The 19883-nt window shown below is 33.4% G+C and overlaps 2 protein-coding genes across 2 annotated transcripts in view; both read left to right on the top strand.

Moving 5' to 3' along the window:
- LOC140059087 (uncharacterized) overlaps window positions 1-13953 on the top strand; it is a 53097-nt gene extending 39144 nt beyond the window's left edge. Inside the window, exons 50-72 of the mRNA XM_072104957.1 lie at window positions 65-322; window positions 437-688; window positions 781-1038; window positions 1125-1376; window positions 1469-1726; window positions 1813-2064; window positions 3280-3531; window positions 4209-4451; window positions 4753-4992; window positions 5222-5335; window positions 5514-5780; window positions 6257-6369; window positions 6665-6872; window positions 7117-7218; window positions 7847-7971; window positions 8296-8442; window positions 8736-9093; window positions 9479-9654; window positions 9833-10000; window positions 10291-10406; window positions 11112-11374; window positions 11852-11921; window positions 12175-13953. Coding sequence (XP_071961058.1) covers window positions 65-322; window positions 437-688; window positions 781-1038; window positions 1125-1376; window positions 1469-1726; window positions 1813-2064; window positions 3280-3531; window positions 4209-4451; window positions 4753-4992; window positions 5222-5335; window positions 5514-5780; window positions 6257-6369; window positions 6665-6872; window positions 7117-7218; window positions 7847-7971; window positions 8296-8442; window positions 8736-9093; window positions 9479-9654; window positions 9833-10000; window positions 10291-10406; window positions 11112-11374; window positions 11852-11921; window positions 12175-12790 — 5108 coding nt within the window. The 3' untranslated portion in view covers window positions 12791-13953. The remainder of the gene's footprint in view (window positions 1-64; window positions 323-436; window positions 689-780; window positions 1039-1124; window positions 1377-1468; window positions 1727-1812; window positions 2065-3279; window positions 3532-4208; window positions 4452-4752; window positions 4993-5221; window positions 5336-5513; window positions 5781-6256; window positions 6370-6664; window positions 6873-7116; window positions 7219-7846; window positions 7972-8295; window positions 8443-8735; window positions 9094-9478; window positions 9655-9832; window positions 10001-10290; window positions 10407-11111; window positions 11375-11851; window positions 11922-12174) is intronic.
- A 209-nt stretch (window positions 13954-14162) lies between these two features.
- Window positions 14163-19882, top strand: LOC140063594 (uncharacterized). Its single transcript, XM_072109997.1, has 8 exons — window positions 14163-14293; window positions 14903-15577; window positions 16006-16212; window positions 16681-16835; window positions 17736-17864; window positions 18327-18539; window positions 18871-18939; window positions 19072-19882. The coding sequence occupies exons 2-8, from the start codon at window positions 14914-14916 to the stop codon at window positions 19165-19167; spliced, it is 1533 nt and encodes a 510-aa protein (XP_071966098.1). The 5' UTR covers window positions 14163-14293; window positions 14903-14913; the 3' UTR covers window positions 19168-19882.
- Window position 19883: the final 1 nt, after the last annotated feature.

Genomic DNA, 19883 nt, shown 5'->3' with positions numbered 1-19883 from the left:
ACCTGAAAAAAATTATAATATCTTCTTTTTTCATACACATTCATTTTTTGTCAAATATTTTTAGATAAAGAACAACCAGTTGTTTCGTGTCCCAGTGATATTGATGTCTTCACTACCAATGGGTCCAATAAAGCAATGGTCAGCTGGTCAGTGAGCATCACTGACAACAGTCCAGAAATGTATGATGTAACTTTGACTGGCTCTGGTACAAACTACGATAGTTCAGGACAAGAATTTTACGTTGGCACAACAACATTAGAATATGTTGCTGAAGACATATTTGGCAACTCAGCCAATTGCTCTTTTACAATAAATGTTGCAGGCAAGTAACATACTTTTTTTACTCAGAAGCTGATTGTGGCTTTGACAATGTTTGTATCAATATATGTCAATGCATATATAAAAAACTTATATTTTGGGGATTTTATGTTCTTAGATGACGATGAACCTATGTTAACATGTCCTGACAACATTGATGTAGCATTAACTGATCCTGGTCAAGCATATTCCACTGTCTCATGGAATGTATCCGTAAGTGACAACTCTGGAAATGTAACTTGGACCTGTAGTAGAGAATCTGGTGATCAATTTGATGTCATCTGGCCAGTGACAAGACAAAATGTAACATGTGAGGCTACTGATGTGTATGGAAATATGGCTGAATGTACTTTTTATGTCATTGTAATTGGTAAGACTTTTCTACTTCACCTAATAATTATGTAAGTAACTTTTCTACTATTGTCTTTTTTTATACACATTCATTTTTTCCAATGTTTTTAGATAAAGAACAACCAGTTGTTTCATGTCCCAGTGATATTGATGTCTTCACTACCAATGGGTCCAATAAAGCAATGGTCAGCTGGTCAGTGAGCATCACAGACAACAGTCCAGCAATGTATGATGTAATTGTGACTGGCTCTTCTACAAACTATGATAGTTCAGGACAAGAATTTTATGTTGGCACAACTAAAATAGAATATATTGCTGAAGATATATTTGGCAACTCTGCCAATTGTTCTTTTACAGTAAATGTTGCAGGCAAGTAACTTACTTTTTTACTCAGAAGGTGATTTTGGCTTTGACAGTGTTAGTAATATATAAAAAAACTTTATTTTTGTTCTTAGATGACGATGAACCTATGTTAACATGTCCTGACAACATTGATGTAGCATTAACTGATCCTGGTCAAGCATATTCCACTGTCTCATGGAATGTATCAGTAAGTGACAACTCTGGAAATGTAACTTGGACCTGTAGTAGAGAATCTGGTGATCAATTTGATGTCATCTGGCCAGTGACAAGACAAAATGTAACATGTGAAGCTACTGATGTGTATGGGAATATGGCAAAATGTACTTTTTATGTCATTGTAATTGGTAAGACTTTTCTACTTCACCTAATAATTATGTAAGTAACTTTTCTACTATTGTCTTTTTTTATACACATTCATTTTTTCCAATGTTTTTAGATAAAGAACAACCAGTTGTTTCATGTCCCAGTGATATTGATGTCTTCACTACCAATGGGTCCAATAAAGCAATGGTCAGCTGGTCAGTGAGCATCACAGACAACAGTCCAGCAATGTATGATGTAATTGTGACTGGCTCTTCTACAAACTATGATAGTTCAGGACAAGAATTTTATGTTGGCACAACTAAAATAGAATATATTGCTGAAGATATATTTGGCAACTCTGCCAATTGTTCTTTTACAGTAAATGTTGCAGGCAAGTAACTTACTTTTTTACTCAGAAGGTGATTTTGGCTTTGACAGTGTTAGTAATATATAAAAAAACTTTATTTTTGTTCTTAGATGACGATGAACCTATGTTAACATGTCCTGACAACATTGATGTAGCATTAACTGATCCTGGTCAAGCATATTCCACTGTCTCATGGAATGTATCAGTAAGTGACAACTCAGGCAATGTAACTTGGACCTGTAGTAGAGAATCTGGTGATCAATTTGATGCGATCTGGCCTGTGACAAGACAAAATGTAACATGTGAAGCTACTGATGTGTATGGGAATATGGCAGAATGTACATTCTATATTAAAGTGTTTGGTAAGAAATTTAAATTTGCTGAATATGATAAAATAATAATTCTAAGTCTGTTTAACATCAATACTTAAAGTGGACAATTGTCATATATTTTCTATTGTACCTATGTATACTTAGCTATCGTTCGAGATAAGGAGAAGACACCAATTGCACACATGGTGTCAAGTTGTTAGTGTCTTTTCAACTTGTGTGATCTATTCTATTCTTCTGAATTGATCAGAGTTTTCAATCAAATAACATTTTTTTAGTTTCTGATATGATTACTATTAATCAGTAAATAATGAATTTTCAATGGCGAGTGAAAAAACAAGAAAATTCATTATAAAGCATTGATTGTAATTAATATCAGAACAATAAAGAAAAATGCATATTTGAAGAGTATAATACTTTACTACTTATGTGTATGAGGTATATAAGGTATAAAGTTGTTCAATTATTTGGTTCTTGTTGATAATGCGTAAAATTAGAGACATTTGTCAGTAGATATAGACTACTACTACTGTTGTGGTTACGGTGTAGATTTACTGGCAGATCAATTTTTGTTTGTAGCCATATAACTGTATGCGAGTATATTATTATTCTTTTCGCTCTGTTTTGTTTTGCGCGCGAACGGCTTGCTATTTCTTCTTTTATTTGGTAATTTTACGGGAAGATAATCAAGTATTATCTTGTCAAAGTTGTAGAAGACGGTTTTATAAGCTGTTTTATAACTTTCAAACACAGGTTTGTATATGAGCATGCATTGTGTTTTTCTTCTTATCTCTTAATTTTACAGAAGAAAGTTTGAAACATTTGACATTTTCTAACAAAAAGTGCTATTTTTATAAAATGGAAATTGTGCCAACTGAATTCTCCATATTTCTGTAGATTTTCAACAGTTTTCTTCATTTCAATGTCTTTGAATGTATATATAGATAGAATAAAATGTTTAGGGAATTATATTTGTTAATATTGTGATTTTTTTTTAGATTATGATAACCATGCATTACTATTTTTATTATAGTTATATTTTAGTTTACCAGGACTTACAACAGTTGTTGGTACTACTTTTATCTGTATATTTCTATTATCAATTTTTTTCAATTGTTTATAATATAAATTGTATTTTTCCACTAATGGTGGTAGGCGTAATTATTATTTATATTGTCTTTATTCTACGGATACATGTATATATATAATAGTAATCTTCTATTTGACATTTTTACAAACTGTAAATAGATGAAGAAAACCCAAGTATATTTTGTCCTGACAATATTGATATCTTCGCTGATGATGGGTCAGCTTTTGCATTGGTCAGCAGCTGGTCATTTAACTTCACAGACAACACTGAAGACTTGAGCGTGTCTGGGTCCGGTACTCAGTACAACCAATCTGGACAATTTTTTGTTATCGGTGTCACAACTTTAGAGTATGTGGTTACAGATGTGTTTGGCAACATGGACAAGTGCTCTTTTAACGTTATTGTCAAAGGTACCATGTTTGTTTTAGCCCATGTATAAGATTGAACTTATTGTTATATTGGGATCTATTTAGACTTGTAAAATAAATAGTCAGATAATTATTACTCTGTACTTAGAGTTAATTAATTAACAAAACATGTCTTCTTTCATCAAGAGCAAATCAAGTATCTTTTATAACATGCCACTGTCTGGCTTTCCGTCTCCTTCTAGGAAGGAGTACATAGGTAAACAACTTATAAGGCAGTCCAGGGCAGTCCCCTAGACATGCTCCTTGTAAACAAGTTACAGAAATTTGAACCCCCATTTTCTAATCTTATTATGAGGCTTAGGTATTGGCTCTAAATGGTAATAACAAGGTGTGATTAATTTATTTCAGGTTTTCATTTTAACATGCACTTAGATTATTTTATTTTTCAAGCATTTTACTGTTTTTGTAAATGTTATGTGATTGTCATGTTTATCCCATGGTTAAGTAAACATACTGTTCATACTTCAACTTCTTTATTTGATGGTGGATTCCCATACCCACTCTTTCAATAATACATTCCTTTCTACTTCACCGTCTTCAACCATCAAATACAAGTATGTATTTATTCCTTGATTTGATGAATAAATACTTGGTACTTGGTGGTTGTCCTCTTGAATACTCCACAAAAAAGTCTTGACATTTAAATTGATTCATTCTAGATGATCAAGATCCAATATTTCAAACTTGTCCAGTTAGTATCGTTGAGGAAACTGATTCAATGTTGTCTACCACTCAAGTAACTTGGGAAACTCCGGTAATTGAAGACAATTCAGGCCAAGTGACACTTGTAGCTTCAGAAAGTCCTGGTAGTTCATTTGAAATAGGAACTACTCTTGTCATTTACACTGCTAGTGATAACAGCAGTAACAACGCTGAATGTAAATTTAATGTCACTGTTGAAGGTAATAAACTCATTATTGCATTCGTTAAACTAAGATTTTTTTTTTCAGGTAAATAATTGTTTTTTCCATCCAGTTTTTGGTCAAAGTGAATAACTATTACCGGTATGTGACCTAAAAATGATATATTCAACAATTATAAAAATAAAATTTTTTCAGGGGGAGAATATATCTTTAAGAAGTTAATATTAGAAGAAATTATTTGAATAAAAGTTATGACCTAGATTAGGTTGTGATCACATGTCTGTAACCCATGACAAGTTTATCATCTACTGAACTTTAACCATTGTTTATTTCTTAATAGATAAAGAATCACCGGTGTTAGACTGCCCTGGCGAAATCATTGTTGTGGCAACCTCTCCCTCTGGAATAAATATTACGTGGGAAGATCCGGAGTATACCGATAATTCTGGAGAAACTGTGCTGCTAAGTTCAACTGAAAATTCAGGGAATGTATTTACTGTTGGTCAGTATATAGTGACATACACCGGAGTTGACCAATCAGGAAACAACGCTACCTGTCAATTTGAAATCACAGTAGGAGGTATAATTAGATTTAAAAATGTTTGTTTTGTCCATTCTCTTATATAAAGCTCTGTTTACCAAACTTTATGTGACAAAAAAATGTGATGTTCCCATATATGGATACAATGATGTCATATTATTATCATATTTTGGCACATTACACTTTTTTTTTCAAACTAGTCTGATAGTGTAGACAGAGCTGTAGAATTGATTGATTGTGTCTAATGCAAATTTATTTGTTTCACCAGATTCTTGTACTTCAAATCCTTGTATGAATGGTGGAACATGTGCGCAATTAGAGTCAGAATTTGTATGCAAATGTCTGATATTGTATGAGGGCGACATTTGTGAAATTGAACCAGGTAAATATTTTACATGATATTACTCTTTTCCTGGTGGAAAAGCACTAGTTCAAATTAGCATTGTTTTTTATTTCATACTCATCAAACAGCAAGTAACTCAGCAATTTAATTTAGTTCTTGAAGGAAAACATTTTTTAAACTATATACAGTAACTCCATTTTTGTTTTAAATGTTTTAGGTAGACCCACTGCAGAAATTCAGCCACTAGCTCTGAGAGAGGACCTTCAAAGTACAGCCACTTTCCATTGCAACATAACCTACTCAGTTGATTGGCGTTGGTATAAAGACGACAATGAACTTCCATCGGAAACACAGAGTCTAGAATATCTCACAATTGAAGAATTGAGTCTGGATAATCAAGGCTATTACTACTGCAAAGCGTTTGGAGTGTCACCACACGAGGCTGAAACAGCAACGTCAGAGGAAGCGATTCTCATTGCTGCAGGTTACTACTTATTATAATATTGTGAAATGTTCAAAGAAGGTTTCAGCACTAGAAGAAAATTCAAATCCTGTTTTACTGTTTATAATGTTTCCTAATAAAAGCAAATTAGTGTATTTGTGCTGAGTGTAGCTTGCTCTTTAAAGATGTATTCAATGTCCCCCAAAAACATGAAAAATGAATCCGACTTTGAATAGGTTATTTTGTAGTTTTAATAATGGTAATCACTTTCGTAGAAAAAAAAACGAAAACAAATAATTATAACTTGTATTAAACCCTTGCCGTTATTTGAATAAATACAGTATAAAGTTTGGTTTCCACTAGCAACACAACGTAAAGCAACCTACGTACTGTAAATAATTGTGTTTGCCCTGTCTGCATGAAATCTGATTTAATTTCCTGTATACATCTGTTGAGTTCTAGTAGGAACCACTTTATTGGAATTATTGTTTTTTATATTTTTTTTTAATATCATTTAGATGCATACACAGTACCGGTGGTAATGTCATTCCTGACTTTAACATATAATTCAGCATTGGCCGATACTACGTCTGAAGAATTTAAAAACACGTCTACACTCATTGCAAGTTTGGTAAGTTTGTTTTAGAATCAAAGTGGTGTTAGTAATCGTTTTTAATGAAGTGCAGAAAAAAAGCGACATTTAGAGACAATTAATAATGTCAAATCGCTCAAAATTATCTGGTCCTTTCTTAGTTCGATGTACTAAACCGGTTACTTCAATTAAAAATGTTTTAAATGAAAATAATTATTTAAAACAATTTCTAAACTGGTTACTTACAATTAAAAATGTTTTTATTGAAAATAAGTAATTAAAACAGTTTTTGATCTATTTGATAATTTCTAAAAAAATACTTTTTTTTAAAAAGTTAACGAATGGTCTAAGCACATTAAGCGATATATTTGTGCAAGTTCGTAAGTTAAGTTCTGGAAGCGTGATTGCTGACGTCAACATCTACACGCCAAGTGGAGACATTTCGTACACTGAATTCAGTGAAGGTTTATTCAACGAATTGACATTGTTAGCTGAAACAGAAGGGTTTATTGATGCTGATAGTATTGCTGTATTTAGCACTGGTAAGATATAGAATGGCTCAGACACTATCAGGCCCGTAGATATTAAGTATTTAACTTAAACTCTATAAATATTTAAGTTTTTTACTTGTAGAACGAGTTTTCTCCGATAAGGACTATAAACTGTAGGTCCAGTGTACACATCTACCTCATGTGACGAGTAGGGGGTTACATTGTCGAGTCTTCAATTGTAATTTTATGGTTTTTCCTAAATAGTTCAGTAAACTCGTGTTAAATTAACTTACAGAGCGTTGTAGCGGAGGGATGATAGGTGACGTAACATTTGAGCCTGCTGATGTTGGTCAAACCGTAGCATCCAGAGAATTTTGCCCACAAAGTACAGTGAATTGTAAGTTACAATTGTGAAACTGACATTTCATATTGATACAGTATGTATAAAGCTCTGTCTACTTACTTACTTGTTACTTGTTTGCATAGCTATCCCCATTAGTGGGGACATTTCGCCGTCATTGACATTATGTTGACATAGCACAACAATGAGAGACATTAATTTTGATGAGAAGGTCATGGAACACTAATTAATTTTAAAAACAACTAAAAACCTGGGACCTGTAACCCTTGGTAGGGACCCTGACGGGTACTCTCCCTCCGGGTCAAAGGGATCCCGAAACTCATCGGAGGGCAGGGGCACTCATCTCCCTGTTCAGGACTATTCCTGATGATTACCCAACCTATCAAGACATATACCTTAATCAACTTAATGACTACTGGACATAGTAGTTTATTGTCTTCTAAAAAAGATGCTGGAAGCACTTCCTTATATAGTCTACACCATCAAACTTTATGTGACAAGAAAACGTGATATGCCCATATATGGACACGATGATGTCATATCACTAATATATTTGGGCACATCACTACCATATTAGGCACATTGATAGTGTTTGAAAGCTTTGCCTTTAACCACTACTTGACATTTGAAATTGGAAATTAAAATATATATCTTTCTAATATAGATGACAAGATGCAAGCCAATTGTACTTGCTATAGCGATGGTCTATCTGCCGCAACTTGTCAGGTGGAATACCAAAACTGCGGTCGAGATGCTACAGCAGACGAACTTTTGGAACGACTGAATGAGGTTAGTTGTACCAAAAAAAATTCAGATTCATTGATAAAGCGGAGCTGTAGCTTGGTGGTTAACATGCTTGCCTTCCAATTCCAAGGTCCAGGGTTCAATCCTGACCTAGTACCAGGGTTGTAACTCTTTACCCTTTAAACTCCACTCCCTAAGCCTCAAATAATACTTAGTTTATAAGCACGATAAACTATAGAATAGTTTATCCATACTGTAATTGGCGAGTTTGTGCTTACTGTTGGATACATATGAAATAACAAACAATTATTTTTTCAGAGAACATACATCATATTTCCCATGTTATCTCACCTAAATGATTATTTTCAGGTGGAAGTTACTGAAGATAATGCAGAAGAAGTAATTACTGCAGTAAACAACATTACAAGTGGATCAGACAACATTACATCAGATGGTCTAACAACCACTGCAGACATTATTGAAAGTATTGTTGCTGTCAATTCAACGTCACCTCAAGTGAGTTTCCATTGTTCTATTTTTCATTCTTGTTTTTATTCTTTCCTCCTTTTTTTCAGTTTCGCAATATTAATTATTAACCAGGGGCCAATCCAATGCAGAGAAGCCCCCTCCCCTATACCATGTTAGCAATCTCCCATTTGAAAAATCCTGGGTCGTCTTCTGCTAACATTTTCCTAAGTTCATCTGATAATGATAATTTTTACTGTACGATGATGTTCTCCTAGAAAGTTACAGATGAAATAATTAGTTATCCGCCTATTATTATTTATTTTATTACAATTCCCGTCTAGGTTACATCAACATTAGTTGACACTGTTGCTAGTCTGTTTGAAATTGAAGATGACGTCCTCTTAGAGAGCCAGATGGAATCAAACGCTCCGAGTAGAATTATTGAATCTCTCGAAGAACAATTAGCAATCGTTGATTTAGAAAACGATAAATATGAAATGGTTACCAGCAACGTAGCAGTACAAGCGCAAATATTAAACATGGACGAACTTGACCTTGGTTTTGGGTTCGCGTCTTTCCAATCATCAGACAACAATGAAATCACGGACGTCACAGAGTTCAGTGAACAGTTGGATAACTTGGCGTCTGTCAGTATTTATATTCCTCCAGGAGTTTCTTCAATGATTACAACCTCATCTGGTATGTGAGAATATTAGTGTTATTATTACACACAGAGAGAAAACGCTGAACATCAAATAATAATAATAATATTTATATATATGTAACAATACTTTTTGGCTTAAAAATAATCACACGAAGCCAAATTAAATTATTTGAACAATAATAATAATAGTTCATTGTTATATATAGCACATATAATCAAGCTCTCAATGGCCTGCCCATTCTCACCCCGGTCATTTTTTGGATCATACACGTATGAAACGTTAAAATCATCAAAACTGTGTTGAGATGTGGAGAGCAAGGAAACACGTCCTTAGATACACACAGTGAATAAATATACATATTTTGTTACCTCATTTTCTTATTGTGCAAATATAATATTGCTTCCTTTTTTTTGTATCAGGCAGCGACGAGTTCCGTGTGATTACAGTAGTATATAATGATAGCTCACTGTTTCCAACCACTCAGTTTGATACTGAAACCAGACGACCAAACGGTCAAGTCATTTCTCTTTCAATACCTGGAGTTGAATTGAACAATTTACCAGAACCAATTACAACAACATTTATACCATCTGAGGTAATATGGAAGACCACTTGTATGTAAATATCTATGAATTATAATGTGTCCACCTGTGTGTGCTTTTTCTTGTATGTAGATATAGGCTATGAATAATAATGAGACCACCTGTGTTTTTTCTTTGTATGTAGATATCCATAATAACATGAGACCACCTGTGTATTTTTCTTGTATGTAGATATCCATGAATAATAATGAGACCACCTGTGTGTTTTGGGATTTCAAACTTTACGGTGATGTTGGTGGCTGGTCAAGTGATGGCTGCTACTTAGCCAATGGCTCTATGGATGGCAGTGACAGACAAGTTTGCCAGTGTGACCATTTAACAAATTTTGCTGTTCTTATGGTTAGTCATCAAGCCCTGTCTACAGTATCAAACTTTATGTGACAAACAAATGTGATGTGCCCATGTATGGACATGATGATGTCATATCACTACACATCACACTTTTTGGTCAAACTAGTTTGATAGTGTTTGACGGAGCTGTAGCTATTTTTGGTTGGACACAATAAAGAGGGATATGTCATGATAGACATTCATTGGTTTTTCCTGTATACCTACAGGGGTTAAAGGTCAAATGTTAACCCATTCTTCTCATAAGTGGATTTGTTGATTTATATTTTTTTCCTTTTCAGAATTTTTATTCGGATACAATAGTGGAAAACGAAATAGCAGAATACATCACATATATTGGTCTTGGTATATCAATTGCATGCTTAATTGCAACTATTTTTACTTTCACAAGCAACAGGTAATAGAACAATTAACACATTACTATGTAGGACCCTCTCTAAGCATTTGCATCTGTTTGAAACCTGTAAAATTTGTGCACTAAGCGTAAAAAAATTAGGTGAAAATAGAACATTTTCCATCTTTCACCGAATGAAATTATCTGTGCCATTGCAGGTATATAAAATATTCATTATTAGTTTTATAACACACCTATTTTTATTGAGAGAAAAGACCTAAAACTCTTTGGAGAGGCAGTAAAAGGCTCACACTAGAGGTTGATTTTCATACACGATCAGTCAACAGCCTAGCCTTGTGTCGTGCATACCAAAATGCTATAATAATAATATGCTTTATTTAAACACAAAAACTTGGCTCAACTAGCAGTTGTTTTTCTGCAAGTATGTGTATAAAAAAAACGGGCAACAAAATTCAATTGACATATTACGAAATTGATGTCTTGATGACGTAAGAGTTCAATGGAGTAGTTATGGAAAACACAATCCTCCAATCAAATGACAAGAATCTACTCGGTCGTAGAGTACCCTCTATAAAATATCTTAAATTAAACTTTAATAAATCTCTTACGTTCTCACTCCTGAGGACGCTCAAATCATATTGATCGAAACGTAAAAAAAGTCAAACTTATATCAAGAACTCTCTTACACATATCAAGTTCCAATTCACAGTTTAAACTAACTTGCATGATTACTATTTCTTATTTCAGGAAGCTACGTAAAAGTAAACCTCAACAGATTCTGTGCCACCTGTGTGTATCGCTACTCTGTTTATACATCATCTTTCTCGTAGGGATTGACAAAAATGATAAAGAGGGCTCTTGCATAGCTATTGCCGGACTAATTCACTACTTTTTACTGACGTCAATCTTTTGGATGACTATACAAGCTATTAATATGTATTATTCATTTGTTAAAGTTCTGGATACGCATGTTTCTAGATTTTTCCTAAAAGCGTGTCTCTTTGGTTGGGGTAAGTCTTTGCCATGTATTCAATCAGTGCTGTTTAAAACATCCAAAGGCGTATATATTTGTGGAATACTCAAACGTATTTTATGTAATTTAAAATTGTTGATCAGTTGTGCACTAACTGATTTGTGTTAAGTTGATGATAATTAGTAGTGGAGCTGTGGCTTGGTGGTTAACGTGCTTGCCTCTAAATCCAAAGGTCCAGAGTTCAATCCTGACCTAGTGCAAGAGTTGTAACTCAAACTCTTTCAACTCCACTCCCTATGCCTGAGATGAGACTTAGTTTATAAGCAGCTTGATAAATTATAAAATAGTTTTACCTGTAATTGGCGAGTTTGTGCTCACTGTTGGATGCGTATGAAATAAACAATTTTTTTTTTAATATGACAAATCAAAATAGAGATAGAAATAATGACATCATTATTACAGTACCATCTGACCATATGATGATGACATTCATGTTATAATCTTTATTTTACAGGCATACCAGTTGTGATTGTTGTTGTAACTATAGCAATTGATGTCGATAATTATGCAAATACAGACAACTAGTAAGTGAATCATTTCTGAATTATTTAAACCCCAAAATTAGTACAAATTAATTCCCAAATGTTGAAATTTAAAATGCAAAAGGACATTAGGCTCAGTTCAGCACTTACATTTTACCATTTTTAGGCCTTGTCTGCTGAATCCGCCATTTCTGGTTTCATAATACATGTTATTAGTTGTGAAAACATTTTCTTCTTCTTTCTGAAATGTTCACTATTTTCATTTATGTTATTAGTTGTTTTTGTTTCATTGCAGTTGTTTCCTTGTTCTAACCCGCATGTATTACAGCGTAGCAATACCCATAGCAATCCTATTGATCTTTAACGTGGTAATATTTGTGATGGTGTTATACAGTCTAAGTAAACTGGGCAAAGTATCAAAACAAGCTCACCAAACTCAGAAAAAAAATAAAGGTATGCAACTACTGCAGAACGCAGTTTGTATATCTGTAGTGATGGGAATGACGTGGCTTATTGGGTTCTTTGCAATCGGTACGGCCTCTACGATGATCCAGATACTCTTCTGTATCCTGAATTCTCTTCAAGGTTTCTTTATATTTGTCATGTATTGTTTGAGAAGTAGAGATGTTCGTAAATATTGGAAACGTCAGTATAGGCAATGGACAGGCCAGACCAGGAGACGTTTTAAATCGCTATCGTCGACTTTCCGAGGAACCAGAAGTAGTACTTGGTATTCCAGTGATCGTAAGAACAGTTCTTTTGCAGCTTCTAAAAAAGTGTCGGACTTTTCATCCACTTCGCATGGAAATGGAACGGTTACAAACACAAACACAGACTTGAGGCGACACAGTTCAAACAATAACCAAGTTTCATTTGGCAAAACGCCAAATGGTTTGAGTTTTAGTAAATGATTCATTGTTTTCTAATAATAATAATAATAGTTCATTCTTATATAAGCAAGCTCTGAATGCGCCGCTGCACATTATTACCCCGGTAATTTTTTTGATCAAACATGTATGGAAACATACTTCTATAATGCAGCTAGAAATCAGCGCAAAGTTATGTCTTGGTGTAACCGGTATCCATTTTATATATCTGGGTGGAGAGACACAAATGTAATTAAAGGATCTTGCCTAAGGCAAGCAATGTGTTCGAACCACGATCTCGCGATCAGTAATCCAACTTCCAACACACTGCGCCACATGCCCTTAATTTAAAATAAAAATAATTTATCGTATAGTGATTGAACAAAACATAGTTTAGTGGTTTCAATTTAACAAACAAATAATTGCATATTTAAAAATGGTGGTGATGAAATTAACAAGATAAGATAAGATAAGATAAGATAACTTTTATTGATCCTCAAAAAGGAAATTCAAATAACAATAACAAATACATTATTTAAGATAATCTGCATAAAATAGTATTATATTTTGTAATACTTTATTATAAAATGGTACTGATTTTATAGTACCTGGTATCATAACAAATGAGTGTAAGTAAGGGTGGTGTGCAATAAGATAAACTTAACTTAATCATAGGTTTAATTTAGTTACATATTATTTGTACAGTATTACTTATTAGGCTATAGATACTGTTTATTTTTTGCCTAGAAGGCAGTATTAAATCCATTTCTTAATTATGTACGTTGAAATTATATTGTTAAAATATTTTTTATTTATCAGTGATTATATAATGTTATTTAAAATAAAAATAGTTTTTTAACAAATTATGAAGAAAAAAAAATTGAAAGAAATAAAAATTTTATGTTGTGTTATTGTGTGTAGGGCCAAGCTTAATGATGTGCAAAACAACAAGAATGGGTTTATAATTAAAGATATATTGTCCCTCTACAATTTTTTTTTCCAATTTTTTTTTAATATGCCATTTTAAGGTCACATAATGGTTATTCACTTTAACCAAAAGCTGGATGAAAAAAAAAAATTATGTACCTGAAAAAATGTGATTTAATTGTCTATCAGGAGGCAATGGTTTTTGGTTAAAATTAACCATTTCTTTTGTCTTTTTATAAGTGAAATAATTTTTTGTTTTTTTACATAAGTGAATAACTTTATTAAAACTGAAAAATGGCATATTTAATCTTCATTTTTCATGTTTATGTAGTCACTCATGCATAACAGTCATCACGTGTGACGTAAAAGTGGGCGGTGGGCGAGCGGTGGTGGTGGTGGCGGCACGCGTGTTAAATCTTTGATCTCGTTAATGTAATTTTAGAGGGCGTTGTTGCATATTGTCATTTTTGTGTGGTATGTTACGTACGTTGACAGATCATCATCGATCATCAACAACAATCGATTGTGTGGTCGAGGGATTAGCGCATTTTTGTCAACACAGCGTCCTTGAAAGCCAAATAATAATTTATAATTTTGTCATAAGACTACCTGAGGCTGAGGGTAAGTAGACCTAGCTAGGGTTTAGAGAGAGAAGTGTGTAATTTGTTAGATTTATGCCTAGCTAGGCCTAGGCTATTTTATACTCATCATACTAAACCGCCACTTGCTAATGGGCCTAGCCTAGGCCTAGTTAGGGCTAGGCTACACTCTAGAGACTGAGAGAGGCCCTGACCCCTCGGCCTTGGCCCCATCCACTATAATATAAGGAACCGACTATAAGGCCCATTATGCCTTGTCTTTTAGGATATTATTAAGGCAGTGTTTACTATCCTCTTCTTAGGCTTAATAATAAGCTACACGAACTAGGCCTATACACTATACCAAACTAAACAAAGTCTCAGATTGCTGACAGCCAGCAGTGCAGATACAGCCTAACTAGGCTAGTTACTTATTCTGAAATTACTGATGAATATTATCCTATTTAGTATCATATTAAAATGACTTCCTTATGTTTCAAAAATGCTTTAACGTTTGTCTTCTTGAATAAAACATGCCTCACTGAAATTGAATGTTTTCTTACATATTAATTTTATAAAATCATTTTTGAATAAAACATAGATAGGAGAAATTATTTCTTTGTCCTAGTTATAATATTTATTTCTTTTTCAGATTAATACAAGATGGATGGTAGACCTACTCTACTGACCAATGATGAGGGAGATTCTGACCCCGTCCTGAATAAAGCGGCGGTTTCATATTATGATATTCACATGAATAACGTCTCCGAATCCAAACCCTTGCCCCCGTGGATCCGTTGGATCATATTCAAATCGTTGGGAATCAAAACTCACGAAAAGGACAAACCATGGTTTGCCACTTTCCTGTACATGTTGACTCTAACCAGCGCGTTGATATATGCTGTCTCGAATACATGGTATACTTGCGCTGATGTTAAAAGTTTATATACAAAATTTGATGTCTTAAGTGGGACAGTGAATTTGACCATGGCCTATGCGTATTGTGCGGTCGCTTTGTATGCAAACCAACTCGCTTATAAACTGTTCACGAGTAACGTTCTTGTCGGTAGCGTCCGCCTTCATTCTAAAACTGTATTCAAGGTGAACGTCGGTATTCTCATCCTGGTGTTAGGTTTGGTATTCATCGGTCTTTACGATTATCAACTATTCATAAATTTCCAGACTGGTCATTGCCGAAACGTCTCGGCTCCTGTTATCATCTGCCATATTATGTACCCTAGTCATGCGACTCTATCGGTATTCTGCCTGTTGTGGAATCTACTTGTTGGCATCGTCTGTTTGTCTGTCTGTCGAACACATACTCACAGTAAGTTATTCAATTTGGTTGCAAAAAAGTACCGCTCTATATTACTAGGGTTAATGCTTTAAAATGCACAATCAAGAAGGGGATTTTCAAATTTCAAGACATGTTAGTTTTGAATCATGCAGTTATAAAAATTTACGTCCATGGTTGAATGCATAAAAATCACATATTTGTGGTATTTTGAGAAAAAACTGCAAAAAATACCAGCTGCCATTATTATTTTTAAAACCAAAATTAGTGCATTTGGCAAAAAGAATCTGAAGCTAATTCTTTGATCATCTTAAAATAGAACAAAAATATTGTTCAATTTAATTATCAAATTGTTAATTGCCCAGCCTTTAAATAAAGCATAATGGTATTTTAAAAGTGTAGGCCTACTCCCAAAAGCAATAGTATAATTTACCATATTACGTATTTTTGTTAATTTCCAGGTATTCGTAGATTCCTGATGGAATTAGACATGGATGTGATGGCATATGAACTGAAGCAGATAAAGAAGAAGATGAGTATTGATGCAACAGACAATGCTAAGGCTATTGACAGGAGCATACATCAAAGAGACACCCTTGAGACTAGTAATGGCCACTGCAACAAACGAAAAAGAAATGTTACTGTACAGTCTACTCAAGATCTAGAAGGCAAGTTATGTTAGATATCAACATAATGTTTAGGTTTTAGATGGTGATTCAGCTTTAAAGATGTATTGTCCCCCAAAAACCTGAAAAATGAAGATTAATTATTCAGACGTTGAATAGGTTATTTGTAGATTTAATCACTTCTGTAGAAAAAAAAACGAGAAAAAATAATATTTTCACTTATAAAATGACAAAATAAATAGTTAAATTCAACCAAAAACCCACTGGCTGGTAGCCAATTTGACTATTTTTTTCTTTATTTTAAATTGCAGTTTTTTCAGGTAAATAATTGTTTTTCCAATCCAATTTGGCGTGTCATAACCATACTTAAGCTAAAATTTCCTAAAAAACGCTATGTAAAAACAAAATAATTAAAGTGACAAGTCGATATCAATTGCCTTTCATTTTCAGTGTGAATAGCATATCTTGCTAAAATTAAGGTCATAGTTCAAGCCAAGCTTTTCTTTTCAGTTGAATGGGATCATAATGAAAGAGCTAGAAGACGTAGATCAGTGGCATTTTTAGCTCGTAGCTTTGAATCGTACGGTCTTCTTCAAAAGATCGGTGACGTGTCACAACCTCCGTACAAGTATCTACAAGAATATCGCAATAACCATTCTATACAGGTTGGTAATCAATTGAATGCAATCCTAAAATGTTTGGTTTTTGTTCAATAGAACCATTCAATAGAACCATTAGATAGAACCATTCAATAGAACCATTAGATAGAACCATTCAATAGAACCATTAGGTAAAACCATTCAATAGAACCATTCAATAGAACCATTAGATAGAACCATTAGATAGAACCATTCAATAGAACCATTAGATAGAACCATTCAATAGAACCATTCAATAGAACCATTCAATAGAACCATTAGATAGAACCATTCAATAGAACCATTAGGTAGAACCATTCAATAGAACCATTAGATAGAACCATTCAATAGAACCATTAGGTAGAACCATTCAATAGAACCATTCAATAGAACCATTCAATAGAACCATTAGATAGAACCATTCAATAGAACCATTATGTAGAACCATTCAATAGAACCATTCAATAGAACCATTAGGTAGAGCAGTGAATAATTGCATGTGATACAAAATCAACCAATCAAATGTAAGCATACATAATGTAAATAATGAAATTTTTGTGTACTTTCTGTATATGTTTATATATTTTTATATTAATGTGCTTTTCTACTTTATTTCTGGTGGTTTTTTAATGTATCTGTTTTTAACCATGTATTTAATTGTAAAATTGTTCACAATTTGGCCTTTGGGCCACGATGACAATTGTTCTGAATAAACCATAATAATTTAAATAACATTATAAAGATAAATAAAATTTGTTAAAAAGATAAAAATGAAAATGACAGCAAAACAGTAGAGATTACTAACAAAATTCAAGAGATTTTATTGGTCCACTTTAAAATGGAAATTTGTTTTGCTTGGCATAATTAAGACAATAAAACTACAAAGAAAAATACTATTAAAATGTTAAAATACTGTTGTGTTTACAGTCAACAACAGAGAGCATAGAGAAAAGTATCGATAGAGAAGGAACAGATGAAGTAGATTTTGATTTAGCAGAAATACACATGGAGATGCTGACAAATGAAGAAATACTGAACAAATATTGGAAATTACAGGTTAGCCCAAGAAATAATATGAAAATTTGAAATCCTATGTTTTATAATAAAAAGCTTTGGATCTGCAACAACTAAAGCTCTGTCTACACTATCAAACTAGTTTGAAAAAAAAAAAAGCTGTGATGTGCCAAAATATGGTAGTGATGTGTTCAAATATGGTAGTGATATTACATCATCATGTCCATATATGGGCACATCACATTTTTTTGTCACATAAAGTTTGATAGTTTAGACAGAGCTTTAGGACTTAGCATAAATTATGCATTATATGTTTTGTTGCAAGTCTGTAAGCTACATACTTCCCAATGTCCAAACACGTCCTAACGTTGATAGTTCTGTTCTGTATAGTCCAAAGAACCTATTTCATGTAAAAAAACATTTCTTGCAATTAGTATTGAAAATATGTCATTTGTTAGCTAAATCCCATGGACTATATACAGTAATTTGTTCTATCCTTTGCAGTGTCGCCTTCGTACAACATCTATGTACCTCCAACGTTGGTTAGCCACTTGGATTGTTCTCTTGATATCGTGGAGTGTATTCTACTTGATCTACTGGATTGACCATAACGCTACCGTCTCAGACATGGTCATCTTCTTCATACCATTGTTTTGTCTTCCACTCTTGTGCTCAGCTCCCACAGAGGTCAATGGAGAAGGTCAAAGAGTTGCCAAGGTAACTGGTTTGATGTAAAGCACTGTCTACACTATCAAACTTGTTTGACAAAAAAAGTGTGATGTGCCCAAATATGGTAGTGATATAGGCACATTATATTTTTTTGCCACATAAAGTTTGATAGTGTAGACAGAGCTTTACACTGAAAAATATCTTTTGCTTTTCCAAAACTCTGATGAATTTGTTCTAGTGTAAGCATATGCTTATAAGTCTATAAATTAAATAAGCATATAGTTTGAAATATCTTGTCCCTGCTGCTATAATTGTATTTATGTTTTATGATTGCACTTTAGCACAATAGATAATAATCATTTTGTATTTACCATTTCAGAGTATTGTTCCCACTGAAGAGAGAATGCCATTAATCAGCTTCATTATGAAGGCTCCATTGTCGTTTACGGTATGTACTTTATCGCAGTATCGGAGGCGGAACTAAGTTTGGTAGACGGGCAGTGGCGTAACGTACAGGCCGAGGGCCCCATGGTTTTAGCAAATTTTTACTAATTTGCATTGTTTTTTTTTCCCCCGACAGATTTTTGGAATGGCTCTAAACTATGCAACGGTGGTTGGTGCTATCTTAGCCATTGCTTTAGCCTTTGCAACTAAAGTTGTTGTTGCTGAAGTATAGTGAAGTAAACCCATTATAATCTCTGTGCTTGCTGTGGACCAGTCAAGAGCCTCATTTTATCTATCTTGTTTATCATTTAATTATATATAAAATATTATTTAATTACAATACATTACTATAAACAGTACTACATATAAATTATATAGAAATAAAAATACAACAGTGGTGGTATTTAACATTTGCATGAATATTTAATTTAAGGGAATTTTAAATTGTTACGGGTGTTTCCCTAGTAGACTAAGTGTTAATGGTGAATACAACCATAGATTATCAGGCTGCTAGAGGCTCTCCGCCAATAAGAATTGTCAGTGGGCCAGCTTGACAGTGTCTGGTTTTGGGAGAGTAATATTATATTAATTTTTATACATTGATATTGTTTATCATTAGAGGTTTAATTATATTTTAAAGATAACATTTTTGTTTTTTCTAACAAAGGGATAAATTGTTGCAACTGGTTGGCCTGGTGCTAACCATTTATATATCGCACAATTAATTGAGTCTTCTAGTTTTAATTGTTGAGGAATTAACTGTTACAAGTACCAAAGGTTTTTGACTGTTTGCTGTCATTTTTAGCTTTTTAACCTGATATTTTAATTTTTCAATTTATTCAAATATACCATATATACCAATATGGGGTATAGATAACAATATACATGAAATACATATAGGCCTAAATATCTTTCAAAATTGGTGTATGCATGTTATTCACTAATGGT

Source organism: Antedon mediterranea, chromosome 1 (assembly GCF_964355755.1).
Source record: "Antedon mediterranea chromosome 1, ecAntMedi1.1, whole genome shotgun sequence".
In the NCBI taxonomy this organism is placed as follows: Eukaryota; Metazoa; Echinodermata; class Crinoidea; order Comatulida; family Antedonidae; genus Antedon; species Antedon mediterranea.
This window is presented reverse-complemented; position numbering and strand designations above follow the sequence as displayed.